Source organism: Phacochoerus africanus, chromosome 4 (genome assembly GCF_016906955.1).
Source record: "Phacochoerus africanus isolate WHEZ1 chromosome 4, ROS_Pafr_v1, whole genome shotgun sequence".
Classification (NCBI taxonomy): Eukaryota; Metazoa; Chordata; class Mammalia; order Artiodactyla; family Suidae; genus Phacochoerus; species Phacochoerus africanus.
Genome location: NC_062547.1, coordinates 41,732,226 through 41,759,653, shown reverse-complemented (window position 1 = coordinate 41,759,653; position 27,428 = coordinate 41,732,226). Strand labels below are relative to the sequence as shown.

Sequence of the window (27,428 nt, the reverse complement as noted above, 5' to 3'; positions counted from 1 at the left end):
TTCTTGGAGTGAAGGAAAGCAGAACAAAACATGTTTAAGCAACATTTTATGAAATGTAAGGCTTTTGAAAGATTGTTTCTAAGATTTGTAATTTCTCAAACTTCACGTTTACAATCAGCAATTTTGAAGAAAAACTCTGTGTTCTGCTGTTGCATTCATTGTTATTATGTATTTAGAAAGTAGTTATGTTGGGGAGTTCCTTTCGTGGTGCAGTGGAAACGAATCCAACTAGGAACCATGAGGTTGCGGGTTCGATCCCTGGCCTCGCTTAGTGGGGTAAGGATCTGGTGTTGCCGTGAGCTCTGGTGTAGGTGGCAGACGCGGCTCGGGTCCCGGGTTGCGGTGGCTCTGGCATAGGCCGACAGCTACAGCTCCGATTAGACCCCTGGCCTGAGAACCTCCATATGCCGTGGGTGTGGCCCTAGAAAAAGACAAAAAGACAATAAAAAAAAAAAAGAAAGAAAGTAGTTGTATTGAACTAATTATTCCTAGATACTTAGAAGGTGCAATCCATAAAGTTCTAAATTTCTGAATCTCTTAATAGCTCTTCCTGCTGCTGATGCTTTCTGTGATTACCATGTGGGCTGTTGGATACATATTGGACTTCAATTCAGATTCTTGGCTTTTAAAAGGATCTCTTCTAATAACATTATTTTTTCTGACATCTTTGTTTCCAAGGTATGTATATTGGTTTTTACAATGTTGGTTATTGCATTTCAAATTTGAGTACTTATTTCTATTGTTGATTAATTGGAATCACAGATCTTTATTGAACTTTGACTATTATCGCATAGAAACATCCTCAGGGTAGGAGGGAAGTCCTGTGGTGGCATGTAATTTGACTGAAAGCAAATTGGCCAATCCAATAATTTAATTGAATTGACTCTTGGTAGGAAGTAAGTATCCTAGCTCTCTTTTTGAATTGTTAACTTTGGTAAGTAATGGGGAGATTTTTATAACTATTTTGCATCTTAAATCATTTTTGCTTATTTTTCAGAAAATTTTTTTCTCGCTCTAAATCAAAATTCATTTCAAGCTAGATATTTTTTGCTCCTAAGGTTTTTTAGTTGAAACAACCTAATTAAATCAGGGATGTTATGAAATAGTAATTATGGTATGGTTTTTTTTTAGGAAAATATTCATCCATGATTATATATAGTTGCTGGTTAAGAGTCAGATTGTGTTCAAGTCAGGCTTTACCACGTAACAGTCTGACCTTGAACAAGTTGGTTTACCTCTCTGTGCCTTGATATTTTTTTTCATCTATAAAACAAGGGTGATGATTGTGACAGTGCCTCTGTCATACTTAATACAAATACAGTGGTTCGAACTATGGCTGACACAGTATTCAATAGTCATGTCACATCCCAGTCTCTCCTTCTCACCTCCCTTTCCTTGTTAGAATGTCATCTGGTCCTCACATGAAACATGGGTCTTCTCCTTGGATTTCTGTCCTCCTCCATTCTTCCCGTCTCCTCACCTCCTACACCCAGCGAGGTATCAAGTTCTTCCTGCTCCACTCCTGTTGGTCTCTTCTCTCTGTCTCCCCAGCTGGCACCCCAGGCCAAGCCTCCTAACTGGTCTCCTGACTCCGGCTCTTCTCCCCATGGGTTCCTCCTCACTTAGCAATCAGGGTGGTCCTTTAAAAAGGCAAACCAGTTTCTGTCTTTTCTCTCAGCCTAAAGCCCTCCAGTGGCTTTTTCTTGCTCTGGGAATGACATCCAGACTCCTGGCCTGTGAGGTGTTATGTGATCCGTTCCCTCCCCTCTGACATCATCTCCTCCCTCTACTGCCCTCCAGCCCCCTTTCTGTTTCCAGCACACATCAGGCTTGTTCCCACCCAGGGCCTTGGCTCTGTCTGAAGCGTTCTGATAGCAGATAATGGTATAGCAGGAGACGTCACTCGGGCCTCAATTCCAACATCACCTCCTCAGCAAGGCCATGCCTCACTAACTCTGCGGCATCACGGGCTGTTTTTTCTTCATGGCACTTGATCACTGTTTCCTAGACTGTCAGGCCCATACAAGCAACATGCTTGTCTCTCCTGTGGAACATTTTCAGGAACAAAAAAACTGAAGATCCATAAAAGCAAAGCTGAAAGGAGATGCTGTGTTGCTCTCTTCAGGGGGGTGATGAAGAGCATTCCTGTGTCCTCCTTTTGCTTACCAGCATTTTGTGGAATAGCCTGAACTGCTGCTTATGTCACAACAGAAGACAGAGCATTAGAGAAATTTTCCCATTTTGGTTCCTCAAGAGCAAGACAGTAGGCTGGAAAAGAATTAGAATTTAAATGTAAATAACAGCTCAAATTTCTTTTTTCTTTTTTCATGAGCAGAATTTTTATTTTTTATTTTATTTTGTTTCAAATTTTATTTATTTTTCCACTGTACAGCATAGGGACCAAGTTACACATACCTGTATACCTAATTTTTCCTCCCCTTGTCGTGTTGCAATATAAGTATCTACACATAGTTCTCAAATTTCTGAAAAGTAGAAAAATGCCTAAAATTGTCTGCTCTTCAGAAAGCTTGTAACTTAGAGATATTCATTCATTTTTCACTGATTGGATTGACTTGGTCTTCGGCTAAATTTTAGGCCAAGTTGTAGTCATCACTTTTTTCTTGCATTCCATAGAGAAAGCAAAGAGTGGCAATATGTATGCACCTAGGATAGGGAGCATTTGAGATTCTGTTGTTTTAATAGAAACCCACATTATGAAAAATTTACATGGAAACTTTTGTTTCTGAGTTGGGGGCTTCATATGCTAGGCTTAGCATATGGACACAGTTCTCATGGGAGACAAATTCGTACGGCAACTTGATCCATTCTGTTTTATTTCTCTTACTCTAGCATCCCAATTTCATGGCAGTAAGCAGCTGTAAACTTCCACTATTATTAGGCTCCACGGGAGGTTGCTTATTGATCCAGGCTGCTCTATGATACCTAGACAGATCATAGTAGCAGGCTCTTCAAAGCTAAGTAGTTCACTGCACCACTTAATGAGGTCAAACACATTTGGCTGCAAAATCTCAGGTAGGCCGTGCTGTGGTTACATGGACTCCGTTTGGCCGATTCTGCAGCCTTTTGGGTACCTGAGGTTTGGGATCTTTAGTTCTTGTCAGGTATTTTATCACAGTTGCACTTATGATCTTTTTTTTTTTTTTTTTTTTTTCCTTTAGGGCCACACCATTGCATTTGGAGGTTCCCAGGCTGGGGGTTGAATTGGAGCTGTAGCCACTGGCCTACACCACAGCCACAGCAACTCGGGATCTGAGTGGTGTCTGCGACCTACACCATAGCTCACAGCAATGATGGATCCTTAACCCACTGAGCGAGGCCACGGGTTGAACCTGTGTTCTCAGGGATGCTAGTCAGATTCGTTAACCACTGAGCCACGACGGGAACTCCGATGATCTCAATAGCTTTTTAAAACTCTGTCATGTCCATCATCAACCTGGTATAAATTTTAAAATAGATCCAGGTAAATTGTATTCATGCATAGATTTACTATGTTGAGTCATGTGAAAGAGAGATTTTTTTTTTCTTTTGCAACTATGTCACTAAACATTTGAGTAAAGTATATGTGGACTTCCAAGTTTCTTGTGACCCAAGTGAGATGGGTGGTGCCTGATGACTAGTGGCACCTTTAGCCTTTATGTGTCGTTTAGCATCAAGTGTCTGCTTCTCAAGCTGATGGTGGGATGAAAGGGCTCAAGGTCGTGTGCATCTGTATGTTGCAAAAACACATTACCAGCCTCTAGAAGAAAGCTTGTTAATTATGAAGGTGAATCTCCAAATATTTAAATTTTTGCATTTTGGAGTGTTTGAAAATAAAGAAATATAAATATGATATGTTTCAGTAGGAATTAAAAAGATTAATTAAAAATATAAAGTGATTAGAAATGAAATAATGTATAAAAACTAGTTGTAAGAACCAACATATTCACTCTCTGAGAGTCCTGATGCTTCAGTTTTCTCACATGTAAAATGTGGCAATGACTGTACATAACTGTTTCTCTGTGGAATGTGCAAATAGCACTAAGTGAAAGCTGTTATGTGAGGGTGTCATTATTATTTGAGATGAGGGGATTTAGAACTAAATAAGATTCATTTCACTAACACAGTATGTTTACCCTTTTTTCTTTTAGGTTCTTGGTCGGATATAAGAGCCTTATATACTTACCAACAGTCTTTCTGCTAAGTTCCATTTTTTGGATATTTATGACTTGGTTCATGTTATTCTTTCCTGATATCCTTCAAGCTTATGTTTAAATATATATCTCATTTTGCTTTTTAACATTACTAGTGCCATTGTTAGAAATTTAGATATTAGGAGTTCCCGTTGTGGCTCAGTGGTTAACGAATCCAACTAGGAACCATGAGGTTGCGGGTTCCATCCCTGGCTTCGCTCAGTGGGTTGAGGATCCGGGTTACCGTGAGCTGTGGCGTAGGTCGCAGACGCAGCTCGGATCCCTCGTTGCTGTGGCTCTGGCATAGGCCGACAGCTATAGCTTCGATTTGACCCCTAGCCTGGGAACCTCCATATGCCATGGATGTGGCCCTATGACACAAAGAAAAGCAAAAAGACAAAAAAAAGAAAAAAAGAAAAAGAAAGAAAGAAAAGAAATTTAGATATTAGAGGAGACCCAGAGAACGTAAGTCAAATTTATATTCATTTAATGGTTCCAAAGGAAGATGTTTAGTGGTGGAAATGTGCTCAGTCTGGAACTGATCTCAGAGCACACTCTAGGAACAGCAGGTGTCTAGTGTTATAACTCAAAGGAGGGGAACAATATAATGAATTATTGTTTTACTTAGATCCATAAGAATTTGTCGTATTGGCTTGCGATTCCCTTCAAGGTCATATGGTTCTTTTAACTTGGTCAGCAGTTAGAGTCGATTAATAAATCTTCTGGGTACTAAGATGACCTGTGTAGGAGAAATATTGGAGGAAATATGTTCTCCTTTGTAATGGTCAGTGTAGGTTGTATCCAAGGCACTGATTCTCAAGACACAGTAAAACTAAATTCATTATTGCCACCCAAAACATATATGAAACAAAAGTTTCAGAAAACAATAATCCCAGTATGTGCTTTACTCTGATATTTTGTTATTTTATCCTATTCTGTTTCCTTTTTTAAAAATGTTGATCATAGCTCACTTAATTTTTCATGACCTACTAATGGATGGCAGCCCATGGTTTAAGAAAAAACTCATCTAAGGAATAGATTTATCACTTGAGAAGCAGGGCACAGGCCAAATCCAACCTAGAAGTGTGTTGTGCTTTTAGGGTTAGCTAAGTCCAGTCACCTAGAAGTGGAGATGGGGGTTACTTCTTGGGTTATAGCTATTTATATCCATTAGGAAGGAAGTATTTTCTCCAATTTTCCATCTTCCCATGTCTTTCCAGGCTCTTTTCTTCCCTTTAAAGGACCCCGAGAAGCCATTAAAGCCTTGCTTTCCTTATAGGGTGGGAGAAGAAGAGTTACGGTAGATAGACATGTACTTTTTAAAATTTTATTGAAGTATAGTTGATTTGAGACATGTTAACTTCTGCTGTACAGCAAAGTGACTCAGTTACACACACACACACGTAAATATCAGATCAATGGATAGAGAAAATATGGTGTGTGTTTTTCACACACACTTTTTCATATCCTTTTCCATTATCGTTCCCTGTGCTATGCAGTAGGACCTTGTCGTTGGTGCATCCTCTGTATACCAGTTTGCATGTGCTCATCCCAAACTCCCAGTCCTTCTCCTGCCTCTCCCCTTGGCAACCACAAGTCTGTTCTCTATCTGTGAGTCTGTTTCTGTTTCGTAGATAGGTTCATTTGTGTCATATTTTAGATTCTGCATATAAGTGATAGCATATGATATTTTTCTGACTTAATTTGTTTAGTATGATAATCTCTGTGTCTTTCCATGGTGTTGCAAGTGGCATTATTTCATCTTTTTTTATGGCTGAATGTTCCATTTGTGTGTGTGTGCACGCACATATACCATATTTTCTTTACTGATCCTGTTGATAGACATTCTGGTTGTTTCCATATTTGGTTATTGTAAATAATGCCGCTCTGAACATAGGGGTGGATGTATCTTTTTAAATTATAGTTTTGTCTGGATATACATCCAAGAGTGGGATTGCTGGATAATATGACAACTCCCAATTTTAGTTTTTTGTGGAATTTCCAAACTGTTTTCCATAGTGGCTGCACCAATTTACATTCTCACCAACAGTGTAGGAGGGTTCCCTTTTCTCCATACCCTCTCCAACATTTGTTATTTCTAGACTTTATTTTTATTTCATTTCATTTCACTTTTTAGGGCGACACCTGGGGCATATGGTAATTCCCAGGCTAGCGTAGAATCAGAGCTGTATCCGCTGGCCTACACCACAGCTACAGCAATGCCAGATCCAAGCCAATTCTTTGACCTACACCACAGCTCATGGCAATGCCCATTTAACCATAATCCACTGAGCGAGGCCAGGGATCAAACCTTCGCCCTCATGGATACTAGTTGGGTTTGTTACCGCTGAGCCACGATGGAAACTCCATCTTTAGACTTTTAATGATGGTCATGCTGACTGATGTGAGATGGTACCTCATTGTAGTTTTGACTTGCATTTCTCTAATAATTAGCAATGATGAGCATCTTTTCATGTGCCTATTGGCCATCTGTATTGACATGTACCTTGGAGGATATTCCTTTAAATTCTGTGTTATTTCTCTTCTGTAATGGCACATTTGAAAAGAAAGAATACTGTTTATGAGAGAAATGCATATACTCAGTTCAAGAATATTTTTTCATAGGAATAAATGTAAAATGAGAGAGGCACGTGAGTTCTGAGTACATCTACTTTCACTATAGCATAGTTTTACTTTAATAATGCTTTTTTTTTTTTTTTTTTTGCTTTTTAGGGCCACACCCACAGCATGTGGAGGTTCCCAGGCTAGGGGTCTAATTGAAGCCTCAGCTGCCAGCCACAGCCACAGCCACAGCAACGCCAGATCTGAGCCACATCTGCGACCTACCTTACAGCTCACAACAACGCCGGATGCTTAACCCACTGAGCAAGACCAGGGATTGATCCCGCACCCTCATGGTTCCTATTTTGACCTGTTTCTGCTGTGCCACGATGCAAACTCCTAATGATGCTTTTTAATTCTGAGCATTACCTCTAATATTTTTTCAAATTCCTTTAATATAAACGAATGACACACTATACCATGGAGGTAGTTTTACTTTTTTCATAAGATTTTATTACATCTGGCTTTTGTCTCATAATTATTGATTCCAAGGAAGTTTTTTAAGCAATGGCCTTATTAGCACTACTTAATAAAGGCTTGGGTGATATCATTATGTGATATAAAAGTGGAAGTCCCAAGGCTGATATTTATATTACCAACTCACATACAGTGGTATAAACACAGTTTTAAAATTGTTTCTTGATGGATTTTTAAAACGTGAACAACTCATTTTGAATTTTGCACAAAAAGTGAGGTAGTTTTTGGAGTTCCTATTTTGGCTCAGCCACGTAAGAACCCGACTGGAATCTATGAGGATGCAGGTTTGATCCCTGGCCTCACTCAGTGGGTTAAGGATCCAACATTGCTGTGAGCTACAGTGTAGGTCACAGATGTGGCTTGGATTTGGCATTGCTCTGGCTGTGGTGCAGGACAGAAGCTGCAGCTCCAATTTGACCCCTAGCCTGGGAACTTCCGTATGCTGCAGGTATGGCCCTTAAAAAAAAAAAAAGTACTTTTTATATTGAATTATTTTAAATTTGCAGCATCAATACTAACAAAAATGTAACTCCACTGTAGTTTGAAAACCTCAGTTACAGAGGTATTCAGCTAGTATTCAGTTGAGTTTACTGCTGTTCAGTATTTGTGAAGATGTCATTACATCAGAAGAACTGATTTGATTTCCACAGCTGGACAGAATCTTAAGATGTTGGGAGTGACAGGAAAGGGTATTTTACTCACACATGCAGCATAAAGCCATTGATTGATCCAAGCACCCAAGTGAGCCTGCTACTGTTGAGGACAGGTTGGTCAGTAGGTGGCACCATCAGATCAGTGTTTTTCAAGCTGCATCTTAATGCTGTTTGAACTGCTTTGGGTGTGCACAGAGGTGCTGCCTGGATAGACCCAGCCTGAGGATATAGTCTTGTCTCTTCTTGCCGAGACTGGATTGTATGGGGCTTCCACTCCCATAGCTGCTTTGCCCATCATAAGATGAGGGTCTGGGACACCGTGGAAAGAGTATCATCTTTGGAATCAGAATGAAGTGGAGTTTTGTCTTCTTTATTAGTTATGTACCATTGGGCAAATAATTTCACTGAGTCTGAGTTTTTCCATAAATTGAGGATAATAGTGCCAAGTTCATAGGGTGATCCCAAGGATTACTATGCTATGATGTCTGTAAAGTGAGTCCCCATGGCATGATTGGCATTCTGTGAATAATAATTATTATTAATTACTCTTATGAATAAAATATGTCTAGAAGGCTACCTGTTGGAATTAATTTAAGAGCAGCACTAAGTTAGCTCCTCAGATGAGTAGTTTTTTCTGGTACCTTTTATATGTTGAAGAAGTAATGTGTTTGGCTTTATGAGGTGGGTTTGGGGACCTTACTGATGAACTTGGAAGTAAGATTAAGATTCAGGAAAGAGATGATCAACAACTGAACATTAGATTTGTGATCTTGGCTGTATGTGAGTTAAGTTTAAGAGGGCTAAATACATGTGAAGTCCTTTTTACTGGGTTTCAGAGAATAATATGTACAAGTGCACATTGTCATAAGAATTTCATAGCTTCAGTTCAAGTGAAAAAGAATGAGGAGCTTTGACTAAAAGCCTGGTGTAGGTAGTGATGCAGCTTTCAAGGAAGCCACTGTGCCCTCCAGTAGTACTAGGAGGGTGTGGTGTTCAAGCAGAAGACAGCAGCAGTCTCACTGTCTTCCGGGCTGGTCAGGATGTACCTGAGATGTGTTTGCTCTGTTTCAAATTCTGTTCTCTTAAAAGACACAATGGCAAACCTGAGCAGGAACAGAGAGACATATCCAGGAGACTGTTGTATGAGGAAGAATGTTTTATGGTTTATTCTGGAGGTGTGAGTTCTGCCTTCCAGTTTCAAATGTTGGGAATTCTATCATTTGGAAGCCCATTGTATAGAATGAACACTCAAACATTTATTGAATAAATGAGGAAGTGGTTACTGTAGGGTCTCTCTAGAGGACAGCTTTAGTGTAGATCTACAGTGTAGAGATAAAGGAGCTAAAGAATGAAAACCAGTTAGGGCAAGTTATAGAAAGGCAGATTTTAGATCCCGGTTGAGAAACATTTTAACTGCAAAAAAGAGTCGCAAGCTAATCAGCGAGATGGAATGTCTACAAATAACTATAATCCAGGGCTAAGTGCCATAGAATAAGCATTCTTAGGTCCAGAGAAGGGAGAGAATCCTTTTCCATAGAGAATCAGGGAAGACCTCAGGGCAAGAGAGGATTAGATTAAGTTAGGTCTTGAAAGCAGATAGGACTTGGACATTGGAAAAGTGTGGTTTTAGAGGTAGATGGGGAAGTGCGGAGCCTTTGAGGGCAATGAACCACGTGAAGCAAGGATGTGGAAGCAGGGAATGTTTGGCTTTTATGTGGGGGGCTGGACTGTAGTTCAGTTTTCTTGGAAGGAGAGACTCCATTGATTCTCCTGGGATTTGTTTTGAAGGTTATTCAGAGCAGGAGCTCCAGACTGGGTCTGCTCACTATGCCAGATTATCATATGATGCAACTGAGTGTGTTTTTGAGACTGTGTCATGTATACTGATCAGGACTTTATGGGAATTAAATTTCAATTTCACACAAATGTTTTGGATCCTATCTCTCTTAAAGCCAGGCCCATCTGCAGATAAACTGATAAACTAAATCAACAAGATTTGTTCCTGCCTTCCTGAACCAAATGTGATTGTGCTGGGTTTTGTGGAATAGAGCAGGGCTTTTCAAACTGTAATATATGGGTAGATCCCCCTGAGATTTTTTTAAAATCCAGAATCTGGCTCTGCAGGTCTGGGGTGAGGTCCGGAGCTTTGCCTTTGTAATAAGCTCCCAGGTAAAGCCACTGCTTTTGGTCCATGGACCACACTTTGAATAGCAAGGGTTTAAAGTTTATTTTATGATCTTTTCCACTCTGACGTTTGGCACAAGACATTTTGGCAACACCTTGGAAGGCAGGTGCAGTTACTGTGTCAGTAATGATTTGACCTGGGCAAGGAGACCTGCTTTACTTTTGGGGTATTGGTTTCTCATTGCATGTTCATTTTTCTTTCCCTGGAGCAAAATTTTACTTTTTTATACAAAGAATTTGTACCACTTCCAAAACACTTTGAAGTAGGTAATGTTTATCCTTGAAACACTGAAACACTTTCTCTCTCTCTCTCTCTTTTTTTTTTTTTTTTGTCTTTTTAAGGCCTCAGCTGTGGCATATGGATGCTCCCAGGCTAGGGGTCAAATTGGAGCTGCAGCTGCTGGCCTACGCCACAGTTACGGCAACACAGGATATAAGCCACATCTTCCACTTATGCCGAAGCTTTCGGCAAAGCTGGAACCTTAACCCACTGAGCGAGGCCAGGGATCAAAGCCACATCCTCATGAATACTAGTCAGATTCTTAACCCATTGAGCCACAACGGAAACTCCTGAAGCACTTTATCTTAATTTATCCGTATCTGCCTTTCCAAATGATATTTGATTTGTAATCACTTTGCAAGGAGAGAAGTTTCTCTTGTTTCTGAGTTTACTCAGATTTAATACAATTACAAGGATTAAGTTACTAAACTTTACAGTAGGAAATTTTTACAAGCATTTTTTAGTATATAGAGAAATACCTTAAGTTGGAATCTCTGAATTAAGTGGTTTGTTTCTCAGAATGATTTTGTTAAAAATGGTCAAAAAATATTGTTTCAGATGCACATGGAGAGCCACATTTGTACCATTAGAGATTAATTTATTTGGATCTAGAAGGTTTTTCAGTTTTTAGAAGGTTCTTCATATCAACATTTATATATTTCAACTAATGAGAAGCCAACTATAAGCAAATTCCTATAGGATTAGAACATAGGAGGGAGTTCCTGGTGGCCTAGCAGCTAAGGATCTGGCACTGTCACTGCAGTGGCACAGGTTTGATCCCTGGCCTGGGATCTTCTGCATGCCTTGGGCATGGCCAGGAAAAAAAACCCCCAAAAACATAGGATAGGACCAGATTTGAGGGTAAGCATATTAAGGGAAGGGTTGGAATGCAGAGAAAAGAGATTTGTAGGCACTGGTGATGAAATTTGCTTACATCATAATTAGGCTATTCTTACTGGAATTCTGATATGTTCCTTAACTTGGCTTTAACATCTAGCAGGCACCCCTTTCTATTTCATTTTCATTCTCAGCATACTAGCCTTCCTCTACTTTTTCTACAAGACGTGGGCAACTGATCCAGGCTTTACAAAGGCCTCTGAAGAAGAAAAGAAAATGGTGAGCTTTCTCTGTAATGTTACTGATTTATTTTAAGTAGGAGGGTAAACTATAGAAGGTTTTGGCGACATTGGTTTTTGTCATGGCTGCACCTCTGGTGGTTGGTGCCTCATAGATGCAGCATAAATGTGGGGTGATTAAATTAGCAAAATGAAATTTCTCCACTGTCATATTTATTTATATATATTAAAGTTGAAAAAAAGTTTTTATTTTCTGTTACAGTAATATCCCACCAAGACTTGTTCAAATGTAATTTCTGTCATTCTGTCAGTAGATATGAGCTCCTCCTTCTTTGTAATAACCCTTAGATAATGATCATATAGCTTAAATTCCCCCATTGAATACATGGAGGGTATTTAGGAAGGACCAAGGGGAGCTCTTCTCTTTACTGGCTCAGAAGATGCCCCTTTTCTTCCTCAGATGTTGAGTTATCAGATCACATGGTGTGTCTTCCATTGCTTGTGAATGTTTAGTAGTTGGGAAGTCTGTTGTTGTCTTTGTTACCTAAAGCCAGTCTTTCTGAAAGACTCTACCTTTGGTGCTTATAGCCATCAATTCTGATGTATACTGGTGGTTTTGTTTCCTTTTATGAGAGTATATTTATTTTTCTGTAGCAGATTATAAGTGAGAGATCATTGCCGTTCATGGAGGGAAGGGGGAGTGTAATTTTTGTGCATTCTAATTTATTGGCTATGGTTGCAAATGCAGCCTTGAGAAATCACATATTTCAAGCACAGAATGATATGGTGGCAAGTCTTCCAAATTGCTTTTCTGGCTACCTCAGTTTGGAGAGAGCTGTGAAAATGGTATATAACCATGCATCATCTGTTCCTCAATAAAGCGCAAATGTAAGGTCAAACTTGATGTCTTTCAGAATATCATCACCCTTGCAGAGACTGGCTCTCTGGACTTAAGAACATTTTGTACATCATGTCTTGTGAGTAGGTCTTTATAATTTTTTCTCCCAGAGTAAAAGCAAATTCTTGGTTACATTGCTCATGTAAGCATTTGTCAGATCTTCATGGCATATTTATACACCTTTCCTGTTACTAGATATAAAATTTGTTTTTTTAATTTTCCATTACTGTCAGAACAGTTTTCTGCCTTGACTATATGGGAGAATGATGTTTATAATCTCTTGGAGTTGCCTGTGGTTAAATCTCTTTGTGAGGAAGTATCTCTCCCCAGATTATTAGCAGAGCCAGAAATAGCTCAGGTTCCCTTTTTCTTAGTCCATTGCTCATTCTGCTGTATGTTGCTGCCTCGCTTCCCCTTACACAGTGTCAGGAGGCTCTGAAATTCAGATCCCCTTTAATGATGGTCTAATTAAAATAGACATGTGGAAGTAAATCATAATAAAGCATTCCAGAGCCCCTATGTGAATTGATAATTGATTTTGGATTATTTATGCCAGCATCTTTATGTTTTAGGAATAAGTTTTTTTCTTTGTCTTTTTAGGGCCACACTCATGGCATATGGAGGGTCCCAAGCTAGGGGTCAAATCAGAGCTGTAGCTGCCAGCCTACGCCACAGCCACAGCAATGCAGGATCCAAGCCATGTCTGAGACCTACACAACAGCTCACAGCAACGCCAGATCCTTAACCCACTAAGTGAGGCCAGGGATGTCTGTCCTCATGGATGCTAGTCAGATTTGTTTCTGCTGAACCACGACAGGAACTCCTAGGAATAAGATTTGCCTCTGATTTGTTACCACGTTGAGACTCTGATTTTTGCTTGGATCTCTCTTAATTGTCCCCTTAGATAAGGAAGCCATTAAGGTCACTCCATTGCCACGTATGCAACTCCTGTGTGGCTCGGTATGATCAACACTGCCTGTGGACTGGACGGTGCATAGGTGAGAGAGTCAAGTTTCCCTTTGCCATTTTGAAGTTCAACTCTCTTTAATTATGTGTGTGACTCAGAAAAAGTGGAAAGCATCCAAGGGGCCCCATTCTGTAGCTCTTGCTTGTCAGAGAGTCCTGTCTATGGTCCAGCACTTGTGGAATGCTGATTATTGATGTTGATAATAGAAATAGAGGTTGGTTTTATTACCTCCATTTTAGGGTTGAAAAAATATAAAGAGTTTGGCCTTGTATATTTTTTCAACCCTAAAATGGAGGTAATAAAACCAACCTCTGATGATCAAATAGGATACTATATCTGAAGGTGCTTTATAAATGCTAAAATACCATACAAATGACATCAATTTCTATTAACATCAAAAAACCCAGGGTACCAGTTCCCCACTCCAGCTGTCCTGTTCTTCCTATATCGTGTGGCTTGTCCCTTTTATTCACCTTCTCCACTTGCCTCCAAGGCTCAGGTAGGATCTAGAACCAGAGATGGCAGAGGTCTGGGGATTGCCTTCCAGCCAGGGTATATTCCTCTCCTGATCTGTAGCCCTGGGTTTCCTCAGTAAAAGCCAGGGCCTTATTATTAGGCAACTTGGAGGAACCACAGTCATGGGTCTTGGGGGAGGATATGCTTTTATAACCTTGATGAACAAAAGGCTGTCTCTGCTCAGACAGGTTTCCTTGGTGCATTTTGACATTCTCTATTATTCCTAGAGAACAAGTGGAGAGATAATTCCTGGGCTTCCAGGCTTCGTGGACCCCCTCTCACCATAAAGATGAGATGATTGGCATTACAACAGGCAGCTTTGAATGGCAGTGGAAAAACTCTAGTATGGGCCCACAAAGTTTGATCACACTGCATTTATGTAGTGTTTTCATATGCATCATATATATTCTCTTGTTTGGCTGCTGCTGGCCTGTCAAGTAGACAGAAGAGATAGCGTCCCCATGTTACAAGTCAGAACACTGAATCGGAGAGGTTAAATGACACACCTGTAGTCACACAACATGCCATTTGTAAATCTGGGTCTCTTGGTTGCAGTAGGTGTTGCTCCTTCTGCCGGGCTTTGCTGCCTCAGGAGAAGGTGGGAGCAGGATGGAGGCTGAGGGCTTTTGTGTCATTAGCATCAAAGTGCTCCCATCTCCAGCATCAAGAGTGGCACTTGGTTGCCTGGCACCCTCACCCCTTCGTTTCTCCCACTGGCCTTTCTCAGGGTGCAGGTGGCCCCTCTTTTGCTCTGTCCAGTCTCCTGCAACGTGTCTATTTAGTGTTGCTCCTCAGATTCGTTTCCTCTATTCTCTTCTCATGTCAGTCCTTGATGTGCAGAAGCTGTACTTTTTAAACTCATTACAGGAAGGGAAGGAAGGGACAGGGTATGATTTGCCCCAAATCCTGCCCCCTCCCCTCCCTCCAACACGGTATAGGTCATCCTAGAGCTGTATATGCTCAGTAAACCTTGCTCTATCAATTTAAAAAAAAAAAAAAAAAAAGGTGTCTTCTTTTAGGTAAGTCATGAGTAAATATTAATTCATCTACCATGGACAAGTGAACATATCAGAGCTGTTTTGTTTGGGTTTAATGGTATTTAAGAGCCAGACAACAGCTTTCTTCTTTTTCACTTTGGTGAAGGCTTTTGATAGGGAGGTGGTTAATAAGGTCTTGAGCTGGAAAACCATTGCTAGAAAGTATTAAATATGTTGTTTTTCTTTTTGATGTAGGTTTCGGCAACCACCACTATTATATATTCTTCTTATTTTTCCTTTCCATTGTCTGTGAGTGGATTATATATGAATCTTTCATCTGTAAGTATAAATTTTTCTTATAGCAAGAAAAATAGAAACACGTATTTTTTCTTATATACTCACATATACGTTTTCTTATATACTTTTATATATCACATTCTGGCTGGGTGACTATAAACCATACCCTAATAAAAATGAAATGGATACCTCTAGGACTTTCAGCATTGGGAAGCTGAAAGAAATGCTAGAAAAGGTTAGTTTTCAGTACTTTAGAAGAGATCGTCCTCTAAAGTGACCTTGATAAATTTGAGATGTGGTCAAAAACACAGAATCATTTATAAGTAAGTGTATGTTTATCCCCTGGTGAAATGAGTAAAAATCGGTTGCTCAAGTAAATAAAATAGAAAAAAGGTAAGTGATAAGTAAATAGAAAAAAGGTGTCTGATAGAGAAATTAAAGAGCCAAACTCTGAAGGCTCCCACCACTTGACATTGATAAATATCAAGTCACGACTCAGAGCTGATGGGAAAACTGTCACAGTGATGGAAAGGTTGGAAATAATAGCTTGGAAGAAAACATTAGATCACTTATTCTGCATCCCTGAGAAAGGGAAATAACTTTTCAGTAGCACTGTAGAAGTGTATTGTGGCGTTTTATGTAGGGAGTGACATGGAGCTGTTCCAAGGTGATTGACTAAGAACAGGGTTTAAATTGAAGCAAGAAAGATTTTTTTTTCTTTTTTAAAGATCTCAGTGATTTTTCAGGCTGAAATGACAACATTATGCATGTGATGGGTTAATAGTATTAGCATAAACTTCACAAATCTTTTTACTTTCTTAATGTGGCTGTGAGGAGGTGTAAAGTGACGACAGAGCTCATGCTGCCTGGGCCCTAGACAGCCCTGGTCCAGACCAGGCTCCCTGAGCTTTTTCTTCAAGGACAGGATAGTAAATATTTTAGGATTTCTGGGTCAAGAGAGAAAACTGAGGACATTATGTACTTACGTAATCACCCAAAAAACAACCACTAAAAATGTAAAAGCCATTCTTGGTGTCCCCAGACTAGACCTTATGGCTGGACGTCTGGTTAGCTCTCTTGTGGTTGTCGTTGCTGTCTTTATAGGGACACACCCATGGCATGTGGAACATCCCAGGCTTGGGGTCAAATTGGAGCTGCAGCTGCTGGCCTACATACACTACAGCCACAGCCACAGCAACACCAGATTGGAGCCACGTCTGCAACTTACACTGCCCCTCTCAGCAATAGCAGATCCTTAACTCACTGAGCAAGGCCAGGGATCAAACCCACATCCTCATACATACTGGTCAGGTTCGTTACCACTGAGCCACAATGGGAACTCCCTGATTAGCTCTTAAAAATTGCATGACTGTGCTTTTCAAACCTTGGAATAAGTTACGTAGCCAGAAAAAACTTTACAATGCTTGTAGTTCATTTTAACACTGTTTAATTGTTTATTATTTATTTATTTCGAAAGTTTTAGAAAATTTTGTTTCTAGAGGCAGAGGCTTCACCACTGATTTATTTCCATTCACCCGCCTGTTATTTTCATGCTCAAGTCTTGGATTTTACCAGTAGAATACCTGTTTATTGCTTGAGCTAAGATCTGGAATGATTCAGGAAGACATGGGAAGTTTTTCTTCCCCTACATTTTTTCTTTTCCCGTTAGCATCTCCAGCCCCACCGCTCCTTAAACCCCCTGACCCCACTCACCCACCCACCAGCTTTCTCTATTTTAAATTTCGTTTAGTTTTTGAAAGATCATTCCTCCTGCAGTGTCCTCCAGCCTCCCAATTCCCCTCCCCAGAAACATCTAGTATACAAGTTTTGATTTGTTCAGCATTTCTACATTATTTTTTTGATGTGGGATCTCAGTTCCCAGACCAGGGGTTGAACCCAAGCCACAACAGTGAAAGCAGTTGAATGCTAACCACTAGACTACCAGGGAACTCCCCTTTTTTAGAGGTCGTTAATTAATATCTACACCCTGCCATAAGCTTGGAAAGGGCTTCAGTTAACCTTGTCACCCCCTTTCCCACCAGACACCTTTGGTGTCTCCGGTCACTAGGGAATGCTTTCATAACTCTGTGTAACTGCCACCATCTCAAATGAATCTGAGTCAGAGTTTGTGATCCCTGATCTCAATTCTTGACAAGGCCATCAGGTAAATCTGAGCACTGAAATTTTAAAATCTCTTAGACTGGAGTTTCTATTGTGGCTTAGCGGAAACTAATCCGACTAGGAGCTGTGAGGTTTGGGGTTCGATCCCTGGCCTTGCTCAGTGGGTTAAGGATCTGGGATTGCTGTGAGCTGTGGTGTGGGTTGAAGACTCGGCTCAGATCTGGCGTTGCTGTGGCTCTGGTGTAGGCCGGCAGCTACAGCTTTGATTAGACCCCTAGCCTGGGAAGCTCCAGATGCCCCGGGTGCAGCCCTAAAAAGCAAAAAAACAGAACAAAAACAAACAAACAAAACCTCTTAGATTATTTCCTATGGTGTGAGAAATAAAAGATTTTTTGACAATGCTTCTTTCTATTGAAAGAACTGCCCTTTTAAGGCCTGACAATAGAGCATGTTCCTGGAAAACCTTTCTAAGTTGGCTCACAGACTAACTTGTCCCTTGGACTTGATCCTTGGGGAGAGGAGCCAGATTTTACACCACTCTTGTCTCTCCCCATTCTCTCTCTTCCCTAAAAATAGTCACCTTTGTGTGGTGTCTGTGACCAGCTTAGGACTGTATTGATAAGGACAGAAGTAATTTTCCATCACATTCATTCCTTCTGTGTTGCTTCCTTATTCATTCCTTTCAAGCTGTGTTTGGTTCTTCCCTCCTTTCTGTCTTTATTTTCTGGCTCTGAACCAGTTTTTGTATTTTTTTGTTTCTTAGGAACCTTGCATTCACTGACTACTGTGTAGATTGCCTGAACATATTTTTGTTACTGTTAACCCATCTATATCCTGACAGTATTTTTTCCAGAGGAGAACATCATGTCATTTATCATTATTTCATAGACAGCAGAAATGAACTTTTGCTCCATTTTTTAATGAGGCCCATTGTTGTCCCACCTTCTTTGTTTATCATTAATGCTCATGGTGCTAGAGCATTGCTGTTCGTCTTCTTCCTTGTGTGATCCACTTCCAGCTACCCTGGCTCTGTGCAGCCTCCAACCATTTCCTCTTTTGTGAGTTTTTTATTTAATTTAATTTGGGGGGGCGGGGGGCACACCTGCAGCATATGAGAATTCCCAGGCTAGGGGTCGAATTGGAGCTGTAGTCGCCGGCCTATACCACAGCCACAGCAGTGCCAGATCCGAGCCATGTCTGTGACCTACACCACAGCTCACGGCAACGCCAGATCCTTAACCCACTGAGCTGGGCCTCATGGATTTTAGTCGGATTCATTACCACTGAGCCACAACGAGAACTCCATGTGAGGTCTGTTTTCAAGGTGGACAGTAAGCCACTCAGAAAGCATCAGCATCCTATAAGTTACAGGGAGAGAGATTTTAAATCATTGCTAGAAAGAACGTTGTTAACTGTCAGAGCTATTTAAAGATGAAAATGATTGACTTATCATTAGCCAGTGACCACCTGATAAGAATGTATTATTAGTATATATTAAAGTGTTGGAATTCCTTGGTGGTGCAGTGGGTTAAGGAACCAGCGGTATTGCTGATGTAGCTCTGGTTGCTGCTGTAGCTCTGGTTACAGCTGCGATGCGGATTCGATCCCTGGTCTGGGAACTTCTGCAGATTGTTGGGGCAGCCAAAAAAAGAGTGGTGTTATATTGGTATAAAATAATGTTCATGGCCATTTGCAGCCATATCTTTGATAAAGCTGAAATCTGCCTTCTGAAAATTTCAGTTTGAAGCCATGCTGTGTTATCAAAAAAATTCCCAGAAGGGAGCGGTAGAAATCCATAAGCTGAAAGAAAGTAGATCCTCATTCCCACTCAGCAGCTGTTAAGAAACAGCTTCTGCCTGCTGTTGGAAATTATACTCTTGTTGTCCTGGCAGGTACATACAAGGCATCCTTCTTTGCTATCCTAATGAGAAGCTCTAAAGAGAGTGTAGTTTACCTTACCTTTTTTTTTTTTTGTCTTTTTGTCTTTTTGTTGTTGTTGTTGTTGCTATTTCTTGGGCCGCTCCCGCGGCATATGGAGGTTCCCAGGCTAGGGGTTGAATTGGAGCTGTAGCCACCGGCCTACGCCAGAGCCACAGCAACTCGGGATCCGAGCCGCGTCTGCAACCTACACCACAGCTCACGGCAACGCCGGATCGTTAACCCACTGAGCAAGGGCAGGACCCGCAACCTCATGGTTCCTAGTTGGATTCGTTAACCACTGCGCCACGACGGGAACTCCTTTTTTTTTTTTTAACCTTGATTTTACTTTGTCATCATTGCTCTTAGAATGCTTCTGGCATATATTCACAAAAGATAGTTGGCAATCAAATGAGATTCAAAAAGAGGGGAAAAAAGATTTTTAGTTCGAAAATGGACAGTTGAGAATAAAGTCATGGACTCATTTTCTTCCTATCCCAGAAGCTTTTTAAGTGCTGCTAAAACTCTTTATCAAACTGTCAGAGGCATTTATGAAACCCCAAGGAGCAAATCTACACAATTCTTATTTCAAAAATAATTTGTTCTTTATGCATGGTCGTGATGTCTATTTCAAGTCATTGGTTTTACTTAACCTTGAAGATCTTTTCCCTTATTTCTGCTACTTTCTGCTTGTTTTCTCCTTACTGCTACCTTTGGCTGTGTGGGTTCCAGGCTCAGCATTGTGAAGGCCTTACTCTTGATGGGCATATAAATAGATAGTCCTGGGGAGAAGCTGAACTGAGACCACATGAATCTTGTTCACCATTCTTTTCCCAGGGGCATCTGACTCATGGATTCTTTGACCTGGCTCTTCTCCCTCTGTGGGATTAATACTGGTCCAGTGCAGAAGTAAACCAAATAACTGTATGCTGTTAGGTTGCATTCCAAAGGCATCTCCGTGCTTGTAAGATTTCTTGTGCCCACAGCAGTGGCCTGTTGACCTGAACCCTTAGCAATAGTTTATATTCAGTTCTCTAATAGCAACATGGATGAGATGGAGAATTTTCTAGGACGAATATTTATTAAATACATAATCACTCTCAGTTATGAAGTCCTTGAACAAGTAACTTCTGGCCAGTCTCTTTTATGATCATGCTGACTTTAGTGATGTTTTTATGGACCTTTTTGCTTTTATTCTTTCACTGCTGACTACCAATCCAGTTTTACCAGAGTTGTAATGGTGAAGTAACCATTTTTTAAAAAAATCTTTGTTGAGCTGGCCTTTGGAAAATAAAATCTTGAAGTTGAATTCTGATTTGTGCCATCCTGTCCTACTTTCTCTTGTCCCTAAACAGAACTGCAGTGATTTTTATCTTCTTGAAGAATACTCACTAGTTTGTTGCCTTTTAAAGTAATGGGTTCTGGGAGTTCCCGTCATGGCGCAGTGGTTAATGAATGTGACTAGGAACCATGAGGTTGCCCGAGTTCGATCCCTGGCCTCTCTCAGTGGGTTAAGGAATCCGGCATTGTCGTGAGCTGTGGTGTAGGTCGAAGACGCAGCTTGGATCCCGCATTGCTGTGGCTTTGGCGTAGGCCGGTGGCTGTAGCTCTGATTGGACCCCTAGCCTGGGAACCTCCGTGTGTGGCAGGAGCAGCCCCTAGAAAAGGCAAAAAGACAAAAAAATAAAAAAAGTAATGGGTTCTGGAGTTCCCTGCGTGGCTCAGCAGAAACGAATCTGACTAGAATCCATGAGGATGTGGGTTTGATCCCTGGCCTCGCTCGGTGGGTCAGAGGTCTGGCATTGCTGTGAGCTGTGGTATAGGTGGCAGACGTGGCTTGGATCCTGCCATTGCTGTGGCTGTAGTGTAGGCTGGCAGCTGTAGCTCTGCTTTGACCCCTAGCCTGGGAACTTCCATATGCCACAGGTGTGGCCCTAAAAAAGCAAAAAACCAAAAATAAATAAATAAATAATAATAATAAAGTAATGAGTTCCTTTTTTGTGTGTGTGAATTCACAGATTGGTCAAATCATTGTGCCACAACATTCAAAGAAGATGGACTGTGGACCTACCTCAATCAGATTGTGGCCTGTTCCCCTTGGGTCTTGTATATCTTCGTGTTAGCAAGTTTCCATTTCTCATGGTCAATGTTTTTATTATTAAATCAGCTCTTTCAGGTATGTACTTCTCTTTTTATAATGCCTTTGAGTAAAATTTTCCAATAACCAGTAAGACTTAGATTTGAGTTCTACCTCTTGTCACTTACTCTGTGGGTCTAGGCATGTCATTTGACTCCTGGATTTCAGTTTCCTATTTTGTCAAATGGGGATGATAATGCCTGCTTCTCTCACAGGATGGTTTAAAGGTTAGAGTAATAAGGTGTTAGTGTAGCTCTAGGAGTTATCTAATCTTACCTCTTATACAGATAGAGGTACAGAGAGGTGAATTGAATTGCTCACCCAGTGAGTGGCAAAATTCAGCCCTTAGGTCTTCAGACAGTCCCATTCAAGGGCTTTTTCCCTCATGCAGTTAAATTATATGGTGTGTGAAAGCATGGTATAAACCAAAGCATTGTGCAAATGTGAGGTGATTGTGTTCCCTCACTTTTCTCTGGCCCTGTTTGTTATCATTATTATGTAATACTTAAGTGGATGGAAGTGGGGAAGAAATGAAAAATGCATCACTAACCAATGGACATGGTAATTACCCTTGCAGAGAAGGTCATGACCATTAGTAAGTTCATGCTCCAGGGCAGTAGCCGCCACTTTCAGCTTTTTCTGAAGCTTCTGTCCCTTCCCTGCTGCCTGCCTTCCTGTATAAGCATAACCTAATTCTCATTGTTGCTATGGCCTGCCTTCATGGAATGGATACCCATGATCAGTCTGAGCCAATTACTGCCAGACCTCAGATGATTAGAGCACTACTCAACAAAAGCAAAAATGTATTCCATTTTTTTTGGAGAAAGTAACCAATTCTACAATAATAATAAAAAAGTAAGAAAAAGGGAAAAATGCCAAGGAAAGGAATTAACGCTAAAAATACTGACTGAACTGAGGTTTCTGAATATTCATCCTAATGTCCAGTCGACATCTACAGACTAAAGCAATAGGAATGGATATTAGCATCAATGATTATTAATGTTAGTTATGATCATTTATAACACTTAATGTTTATGTATGCTTTACATATTCCAAAGCACTTTCCCATCTATTTGGCTGACAAACATTTGAGACGGAGACTGTGCCAAAGTTGTGCTTCTATTGTATGGATGAGAAAAACTAAGCCTAACCGATTTTTACTGCTATGTTTATGGCCATAGGGCTCAATAAGAAGTGGAATTAAAGGTAGAACATAAGACATGAGACAGCAATTCTGGTTCTTTCTTCTTTCCTGGACTCCTAGAACAATTTACAAATATTTGAAGCTATAATATCCTTTTATTTTTTCTTTTTTTTTAGAGCCGCGCCCACAGCACATGGAGGTTCCCAGGCTAGGGGTCCAATTGGAGCTGCAGCTGCCAGCCTGCACCACAGACACAGCAATGTGGGATCCCCGCATCTGTGACTTACACCACAGCTCATGGAAATGCCGGATCCTTAACCCACTGAGCAAGGCCAGGGATTGAACCTGCATGCTCATGGATGCTAGTTGAGTTCATTACTGCTGAGCCACGATGGGAACTCCTTCCTTACTTTTTAATAGAAAGCTTAATATGTTTGTTTATACTCTACTGCAGGATAGTGAACTCAAAATTTTGCATAGTTTTCAAATATATAAGGATTCAGAGTAAAGTTGTTTTCTTAATAAACAAAAAAATCCAGTTATTTGAAGCCTTTCATTTCCTGAGCTCTCTGGTAAGTCTTGGCTTTGACTGTAGCAAGTCAGACTTAGCATATAGACTGCTGGAAGGGACCGTGGGCTTTATTCTCACGCTGACTGAGGTGTCCCTCCCAGTTCTGCCAGCTTCTAAGCTGTGTGGCCTTGGACCAGTTTACTTCACTTCCGTTAGCCTCTGCACTAGATATTATCAATATATCGTCTCAAATCCTTAGACAATCTGATGAGGATGCTCTGATAATCTCTGTTTTACAGATAAGGAACTTGACCTTTGAGTTGTTTTAAGGATTAGAAGCAATATCTTAGTGAACAATATCGATTTTAATGATTTGGGAGTTTTAAAAGTTACCTTAATTCTTTCTCTTCCCCAAATTTATGGCGTTAAATTTCTTCAGATTAATTTTTTATTTGGCTCTTTTCACAGAGATAGTAAGAAGCATAAAGAGGTTGAGATAACTGCACGAATGCTGACCTTGTATGATTTTATTCATCTGAAAGTTGAATGCCGAATGTGTTGAGAATCTAAACATGGCCATGAGCCACGGCTTGAATTACTGAAGCAGTCATTTCACGACTCTTAAATCAATGCACTATGCTTTTTTTGAAGATTAATAAAGTTCAGACAGTCAAAAGCAAAAAAAAAAAAAAAAGTGCCCAGCTACTACATGAGAGAGTATGGTTCAAAGCTGCTGAGTGCTTGCCCTCACCATGATCCTTGGCTAGAAAGCTAGGTGGTGGTGTCTTTGGGGAGAACCTAATGTTCGCCAGCATCCTGTGATGTCCTGCTGAGAGTGCTGGAGCCTGGATGTGGTGGTGGTGTTCACAGACCTTCCCACCTTCTCTTTCAGATTGCTTTTCTGGGCTTAACCTCCTATGAGAAAACCAGCCTGCTGAAGCAGAGCAGGCACATGAAGCAGACGTTGTCTCTCAGAAGGACCCCATACAAGTAAGGGATATCCATTCTGCCCGCTGAGCCTTTGGAAGGTGCTGGTCTAGCCACTGGTTTCCTGACCTAGCATCACCACCGATAGCCCTGCTGCCATCCTCTAATGGGCTATCTGGAGGAGTGGAACTTCTTTTTTCTTGGAAGCCTCAGTGACAGGAGATGAGTGGTAAGGTCATGAGCCCCAGGGTGGTAAGAATTTGGGATTTAGTCTCCTGGACTCTGCACAAACAGTAAGTGACTTTGAAGTTTTGCCAAGATGGGGAATCTCTTCAGTCAAGCCACATGGTCACAAGGTCGCATATTGCTGGCATGAAGTCAGTGTGAGATAACTAAGTACATGGCTGAGAAAGCCAGCCACAAGGCTCGCTGTAGAAAGTGTTTGATTGCGAGCTTTGCCAGGCTTTCTGTCACCAGTAATTCTTTTAGCCCTATGTTGAATGTGCCCACCTGTACCAGGGCAAAGCTAGTTTTTCAGGTTTGGGGTAGGTTCTCCCCAAAGCACTGGTTGTATAAGACCTGTCCTCAATTGAAAATGAGAGTGTTTGTAGGAGGGCCATCATCTTAGGATGTGAACGATCAGGCTTTGAAGCTTATCTCCCTGTCACATATATGGGGATCTTGCAGGCTGGGAGTGCTGCAGAGGTGACCTAGGGCCCTCCAGGGATTTGAACGCTCACTGCGTATCTCATGAGCAGTCTATTTTAAAGCACACTCGTGGTTCAAGATGAAACTGTTAGGCTGCTAGACAAGGAAATCAGAGCCTAGGCTATGACACTGATGTGTGCTTAGAGGAGAGAAATTGACTTAATTGGGAAGAGACGACCACAGTGATGGAGAGCAGAAAGTAGTGTTAAGCTTGTGATGATTGTTTCAGACTGGCAGTGATAAAAGAGCCCCTTTCTCAGTGATCTACCCAGAGGAATAAATATTTATTCCACCCAAGTATGGACCTCTTTGTGATAGAAGTGGAATTTTAAGCTGGGCCTTGAAAGATGTGGGGTGGGACAGGATGGAGAAGGAAGGAAGGGTGCATCCCAAGTCTTGGAGAAGAGTCCGAATAAAGGGCCCGAGGTGAGAGAGCAGGAGCGTGTTGGGATATTGCTGAGTAATGGCAGCGTTACTGGAGGAACTGAAAGTAAAGCCTTGGAGCCACTTTGAATCTAGCTTTCAATCCTGTCTTACTCATCCTCCCCTAGGGAGCTCTTGAGCTGGGCTCTGTCAGTCCCCAAGGAGTCCCCTCCACTTCCATCCATCAGTTCCGTGTAGTCAGCCCTCTGCCTGGGAAGCTGCCTTCTCAGCAGCCTTGGAACTTTTGTGACCACCCTCACTTACTAGCAGCAGCAGCTCAATCATCCTCACACACGTGTGTTCTCATGTGTTTAAGGTGTTGGGTTAGGCACTTGAAGGATGGGGCATTTGCATAAAAGTAAAATATAACTGGAATAGATAGTAGCATTCGGGAATTTAATGAAGAAAAGAAATGATGCTGAAGACATGCAGTCAGAAAGATTCCACCGGGACTGGAGGCCTTGACCTTGACCTGGGCCTGGGCCTTGAGCACTGGTGGGACCTTAAAGGCTGAGGGTGTTCCCTGAGCTGAGAGTAGGGGAGTGTGGGTTCCAGGGTGCAAGAATGGCTCACGCAGTTGTGATTATAGGAAAAATAAAGCCCGGGTAGCTATAACAAAAGGTTTATAAAGAAGAATTTGGAGCATCAACACCTGAGGAGTCCTGGGGCTTTATTGTATAGGGCCCTTAATGCAAAGACGATGAATTTGCCTTGGAGCCTCTGGGAAGAGGAAGGTCTTTAAAGGGTTTTCTTTGGAAGGTAAGGGGCTATGAATAAATCAGGTTTTTGGAGGCTCAGGCTTCGGTATGTAAGATAAATTAGAAGGAATCGAGACAGAGACATCATTTAGAGAGTTTCTTAGAAGGTGGAGAACCCCATCTTGTTGATTGTCGTTTTTCTGGCCGGTCTGGCCTTTGAGATAGTACATGTCTGAATTAGAGTAGTGGGAATGGAAAGAAAGAAACTTAATGATGGCAGTGACCATTTCAGGGACAGGGGATCTCAAATGAACTCACGTTGCTGGGCAGAAGCTGGGGAATCTCACAATAGGGATTTGGGTCCAGAAATGGAACTCGGCTTCGCTTTTAAGGAACCTAAATTCAAGGAACTGGCTGGTTCACCTCTGGATTCCTGCAGGATCTTGGAGGGATGCATAATGTAAATTCTCAGTGAATGTTTATGGTTTGAACGAATGTCTGTCAAGTGCTCACAGGAAGTGTAGTAATTCATGTTCTCCTCTTTTCTCGGCAGCCTCGGGTTCACACAGAACCTCGCGGATTTCTTTCAGTGTGGCTGCTTTGGCCTGGCCAAGCCCTGTGCGGTAGACTGGACATCCCAGTACACCATGGTCTCGCACCCAGCTAAGGAGAAAGTTCTTCGCTCAGTATGAAGAAAAGCAACCCAGACTCTCTCTGATGTGTTCGTTTTTATGTCAGTACCCTGTGGTCTGCAAGGGAAGTGAAGATTGAGAGTTCACCTAAGCCCAGAAGAAAACACAGGTGGTTTTTAAAGCCATTAGGTAAAAACAGAAGTTCTTGAGAAAGGCATTATGCTTTTTCAGGTTTAGCAAGATGGACTGTTCCTGAACAATCTTGGCAGACATCTAAAAAAAACACCTATTTTTCACAAGAAAATGCAAGTTTCTCACTCTCTCTCTCTCTTTTTTTTTTTTTTGGAGGGAATATTCACCAATTATGGAGAAAATGTATTTTCAAATACTTTGTTGGCTGTTTCAAAATAGTACTATTCTCTAAACTTGTAATTTTGGATAAATTATTTGTCTTTGTTTTACCTATAAATATGTAAAAAATATTTAAATAGATGTACCTGTTTTGGTTTCACACTTAATAAAATTTTTTTTTTTTTTTTGTAGTCAAGACTTCATTTCTGATAATTGACACCTCTCAGATCTTAAATTGAGAAAAGGTATACATAGGACGTAAAGAAACATTCCCAATTCCAGGAGTGAGTTGAGATCACTTTTAAACCAACAGCAAGATTTAATTTGGTTTTCTGTCTTGCTTAGAAAATTTGAGCATAGGAAGTCAGAAAGATTAATCACTATTTTTACGTAGTACCCTCAAAATATTACACTGGTGTGATTGTAACTGCTAATTTCCCTTGTTCTAAAGGAAATTCTCATTTAACTCTTGCTATTGTGTGTGTGTATATGTATATATGTACATGTGTGTATATACATATGTATTATGTATGTGTGTATGTATATAGATGTATGTGTACACACACACACACACACACACACACGGACATGGCACCTTCCTGCTGAAAACCCCTCCTAGGTCCCCTCTGCTTAGTAAAAACAAATTCTCATCATGTTCTGCAGGCCCCAAATGATAGAACCTTATTTTGTTTACCATCTTACTTTGGACCACACTTTGTACT

General features: G+C 41.0%; 1 protein-coding gene across 1 annotated transcript in view; it reads left to right on the top strand.

The window, feature by feature from the left end:
* The window catches only part of ZDHHC13 (zinc finger DHHC-type palmitoyltransferase 13), a 59,237-nt gene extending 32,340 nt beyond the window's left edge, over positions 1 to 26,897 (top strand). The window contains 9 exon segments of the mRNA XM_047776146.1: positions 545 to 678; positions 4,149 to 4,249; positions 11,398 to 11,522; positions 12,397 to 12,459; positions 13,285 to 13,378; positions 15,096 to 15,179; positions 21,194 to 21,351; positions 23,860 to 23,957; positions 26,277 to 26,897. Coding sequence (XP_047632102.1) covers positions 545 to 678; positions 4,149 to 4,249; positions 11,398 to 11,522; positions 12,397 to 12,459; positions 13,285 to 13,378; positions 15,096 to 15,179; positions 21,194 to 21,351; positions 23,860 to 23,957; positions 26,277 to 26,415 — 996 coding nt within the window. The 3' untranslated portion in view covers positions 26,416 to 26,897.
* The last annotated feature ends 531 nt before the right edge of the window (positions 26,898 to 27,428 follow it).